At 42.7% G+C, this 4,621-nt stretch overlaps 1 protein-coding gene across 1 annotated transcript in view; it reads left to right on the forward strand.

The window, feature by feature from the left end:
- LOC104491463 (anterior gradient protein 2 homolog) overlaps positions 1–3,273 on the forward strand; it is a 3,563-nt gene extending 290 nt beyond the window's left edge. The window contains exons 2-5 of the mRNA XM_010133896.1: positions 895–968; positions 1,353–1,416; positions 2,303–2,386; positions 2,947–3,273. Coding sequence (XP_010132198.1) covers positions 895–968; positions 1,353–1,416; positions 2,303–2,386; positions 2,947–2,996 — 272 coding nt within the window. The 3' untranslated portion in view covers positions 2,997–3,273. The remainder of the gene's footprint in view (positions 1–894; positions 969–1,352; positions 1,417–2,302; positions 2,387–2,946) is intronic.
- Positions 3,274–4,621: the final 1,348 nt, after the last annotated feature.

The raw sequence follows: 4,621 nt of genomic DNA on the forward strand, positions 1-4,621 counted from the left end.
TAAAAAAAAAACCCCAACCCAGTCAGCCGCCATGCGGCTCGCCAAGCGAGCCTTAGCGAGACGCCACCTTGCACATGCGAGCGCAAGGGAGCGTTCTTCAAGCTGCTGTCCAAGACAGGTACTTTCCAATGTGCAGAAATAAGATAAAAATGGTAATTCAGTATTACAGGGTACAGAAAGGACACAGAAACGAGCCCAGGGCGGCAAGGTTTGACCCGTGACAAATCTGGTTTTGGTTTGTGTCACAGTTGCCCAAAACCAATAGTGAGATCAGGAGCAGTGAAAAACAATTTATTGCAAAGGACGTAGTCAACTCTCAGTATCGCTGATGATTGAGGCTGAATCTGGCCAGGGACTAAATCAAACTAGACTGAGACTGAGCTCTTGAGGGATTTTTGGTAACCAGGACTGCTCTTTTCCCAGTGTTTCTGAATTTACCTGAGGGCCCTTCTTCTGGCAAGCCACCCACGTGGCAAGACCTTTGTGTCCATCCGTAACTCCACTAACTCCAGAAGGATCTTTGTACAAGTATTAAAATCCTTCCAAACACTTCGGGCTGAAGCCCTACACACTGTACTGTCAGTGCCGTAAGAACCACAGCCAGAAGCCGCAGCAGTGTAGCAGGAGGTCTGAAGGGTCAAATGCTCAAATCTAAACGTAAGCAGCTGCACGACCTGAAGGAAGAAGGGACATTTTGTGCCATTATAATTCCTCTTTACCATAGAACAAAATAAAGATTTGACCATCTTCCAGTAGAATGAACTTAGAATCTTCATGTGCTGTAATCGTAAACTGGGAATTCTCATTTTACCAGTTTGTTTGAATTTCTTTTTCAAGGACAACATATTTCAGGGGCATATTTTAAATTTTCATTCCCATTTGTTTCCATTCTAGCCCTCAAAAAAACCTTTGCTGAACATAAAGATATACAGAAACTGGCTGAAAAATTCATTCTCCTGAACCTTGTGGTAAGTTACCCAGTTACACATCATTAAGCGAAAGCAATGAAGTTCGATTTTTAATTACGGCTTCTCTGGCTGTAATTTATCAGTTTAATAGCTAGGGTTGGCTAGTAAAATGGCCATTGCTGAAGCATAATAGATGTAGTAATAAGTCTTCTTCACCTGTAGCTATCATAAACTCAAAATTTCAGGGAATATAAAGCTGAATAACAGCAAGAACTTTGCTACAAATCTGCTGTTCCAGCTGTTAAAAGATGGCATCCCAGAGAGAGAATCTCCTACAGAGCAAAATGTGCTATTTGAGCTGTTTCATAACACAAAGTACAATGAATAAAAAACCCCTCTGTTACATGCCCTCCTTGACTGGGAACCTTCTCTGTTTTCCTGAAGTATGAAACCACAGACAAGAACCTTGCACCTGATGGCCAGTACGTCCCTCGGATTTTGTTCATAGGTGAGTACCTCAAACACCAAAGCTGATCTCAGATTGACGGCCCTACTGCACCATCCTTCTCAAATCCTTGGGTTTGTTAACAAGAACTTATTCCCTGAGAAATACCAGATTTCTAGTAGGTTTTGTTGGATCAAATTCCAAAGCAACCCCAGCTGGGTCATTAGCTTCACAGATCCAACATTCCTCCCTCACAGATCCCACGAATGACGTAATGCCTTCCACTGTGTATCAAAATGACACACCGCCACAGTCACTGGAAAGGGCAGGCGCTGTCTCAGCCTTGCTCATCCTCCTATCTCTACTGCAAACCTGTCTGGTTTTGGTTTGTCACACAGCTTCACAGATGCTTCACAGAATGACTTTTGAAGCTCAGCACTCCGTTCTGTACTCCCCAACCCGCATGAACCCCACCGTTTTGGCCACGCACGCGTCTAGGCACTCCCTCTTCCAGAACAGACACGTAGCCTCACGTGCTGCACGCATGCATCATTAGCACATACCTTTATAAACGTAGGCCGTGATGGCCATGAAGCGAACAAAGCAACCGCTGTTTTATCTCTTCTGTTAATGTTTCTTTTAAAATCACATTTGCAGCCTGAAAACGGCGTCAGCTTGTAGAGTTGATTTGGGTACTACGCAGTGGCAGAGGGTGCAAGGCTGATCAACACCGATCAGAATCAAACCTACCCCCTTCTTAACAGAGCTGCAAATGCAATGCTTAAAATTGAAATATCAGTGACTGTGTACAAGGAGAATCTCTTGGTTGTCAGAGAAAGCAGATGTGTCTTGCAGGAACGTTTAGGAAACAGAAGTGCAGAAAGGTTTATTTCCATCTGCTTGGAGGTTAATCCTGTCCTCTACAACTTCTCTCACCCTTTTCGTCCAGATCCTTCTCTGACTGTGAGAGCCGATATTACTGGAAGATACTCAAACCGTCTCTATGCATACGAGCCCTCCGACGTTGCACTGTGTAAGTAGTGCGTTCTGCAATACTGTGAAAGCAGTCCCATCTTTCGCGTGACAGGGAGTAACAGCAGGAGTTACAGACTCTCGCAGTCAGTGCGTGCTGAAAGAAAGTTAACTAGAATTAAAATTAAAGAGGATGCTACCTTAGACTCAGTGAGGTGAAGAGAACGATGGCAGAGACCTGGAGCCTCCAACATCCATCTGTTTTAAAAGACAGCCTAGGGCAGCAGGAAATTCAGGAGTGTTCCCTGTAAGCAACGGTGACAACTCTTCCACGCAAGCCCTGATGGGCCACGTCAGAAAACCTTCCACGAGCAGGGAAAAGCTGTTTGCTACAGCCCTCCCTCACTGCTGTGCAGCTCCCGGCTCTGCCTACGTGTTTGCATTAATGGATGTACAGTCTCACCAGTCCATAAGATGACTGGGAGAGCACCATGCATCAGGCTCCATACAGCAACAGGCACTTGAGCAAAAGCTTTAATAATGATATTTTCTCTACAGTGTTTGTAGTTACGGGCAGAGGAAGTTGCCCAAAAATGACATATACGAATGTTTCATTTCTAGTGTATTCAAATATGCAGAAAGCGCTGAAGCTCCTGAAGACTGAGCTGTAAGGGGAAGAAGGAAGCCCTTAAGCAGTATGAAGTCCGATCTTCCGTCTCTTCTCCACTCTTTGAAACTGGTGTAGAGACTATTTAGTGAAATTTAGTGATGTGTAGTGCTGGTTTATATACATAAACAATACAGTTTTACATTAGCACTTTTGTACTGGGCAGCATTTTTAAAAGCTGGAGGCTTTTAATTTAAGGCATACAGAAGAATACTGTATGATCCAACTGTAAAAATGATTTTTTTAAAAAAATAAATGCATTTCAAGTGTTTACATACAAATCATTGCAGTGTTTTGTGTTTTTTTCCTTATTATTATCTACCATTATGAGAAGGAGTAAAATCTTTGTGTTACTTGAGACCACAGCTTGCAATTTTACATCTGTTGGTTGGGATTTTTTAAATCACAACCTTGAAGAGAAATTATTAATATGATAGAAAAACTTTAATCAAAAGATATGATCCACTTATCTGACTTTTGACTACTAAAACAAAGTCACATACTATGAGACATGAGAGTTTCTGAAATGGTAACATTTTCAGTGATGCACATTTACGCTCCAATATCAACTACCGTATTTATGAAACCAGACCTACCCAAAACTAAGCACTAAAAACAATTAGGAAAAATGTGGTATTATTTTAAGCTTCACACACCCTCTCCATAAGGCTCCTCCTTTAGTTTATTACAGCAATGTACAAAATACAGAGACTGCCTACACTAGGAAAATTAACTGTTGCTGAAGACAGCCACAAGATGATCACTGATCTCTTGACATCTCGAGAACAGCTGGATAGTTGCTTAAACAGGACAGCACTTGGGGAAAAAAAGCAAAAGCTGTGTACATTTACATCATATTTCAGTAATACTCAGAAGGTTCTTAAGGTCTTCCAGTACACGAGTGGGCTCTTACACTGAATGTACAAGTCTAGGCTCGAAACAGGCACCAATACTTCTCGACACACAAAGCAGTAATGCACAGACCAGGAGGTGGCGCTTGACAGCAGATGATGAAGAATCGGCCACAGCTGAAGAGGCGCTGTCTTCAGCAAGTTCTTGACACCCCTCTGCATTCAAGTTCAACTCTTCCCTTTTAAAACTTTGAGAGAATTCCATCTCTAGGAGCACTGGGTTCCTAAGAAAGTCTAATAGTGTTCTGTTGGGCGTGTGTTTCAAGTTGTTCCTGCCTCCTTTGCAGGAGCAAGGAGGCATCTCCCTAGTAAAGGGAGACTGTAAGAGGGCCCACTTCTGCCTACCCACACTGCCTTCCATTCCACCTCGCACAGCTGCTGCATTCCTTGACAGATGGCCATAACACTCTTCCCCTCTTCTTCCTGCAGAGCCATCTCTCAGGCTACAGCAGCTGCCTACCACACCAGATGCAGCAAGTGAACAAAGAAAAGGTGCAATTCAGTGTGACTAGAAACAAATGGAACATTATGGGCATTGGGTGTTTATATGTCTGATGTTCCAGCTGATGCATCACTTCTGTTACAGGCTGAAAGAGGGACCGTGCTTTCCTTCAGCTCAGACAATACTTACTACATAGATAATATAACATTTTCTTTTCTGTTTTTAAAAAAAGAAACTACTGGAAACTGTCACTTTTTTTTTTTTTTTTTTTTTTTT

Source organism: Buceros rhinoceros, unplaced genomic scaffold, assembly GCF_000710305.1.
Source record: "Buceros rhinoceros silvestris isolate BGI_N320 unplaced genomic scaffold, ASM71030v1 scaffold21700, whole genome shotgun sequence".
NCBI lineage: Eukaryota > Metazoa > Chordata > Aves > Bucerotiformes > Bucerotidae > Buceros > Buceros rhinoceros.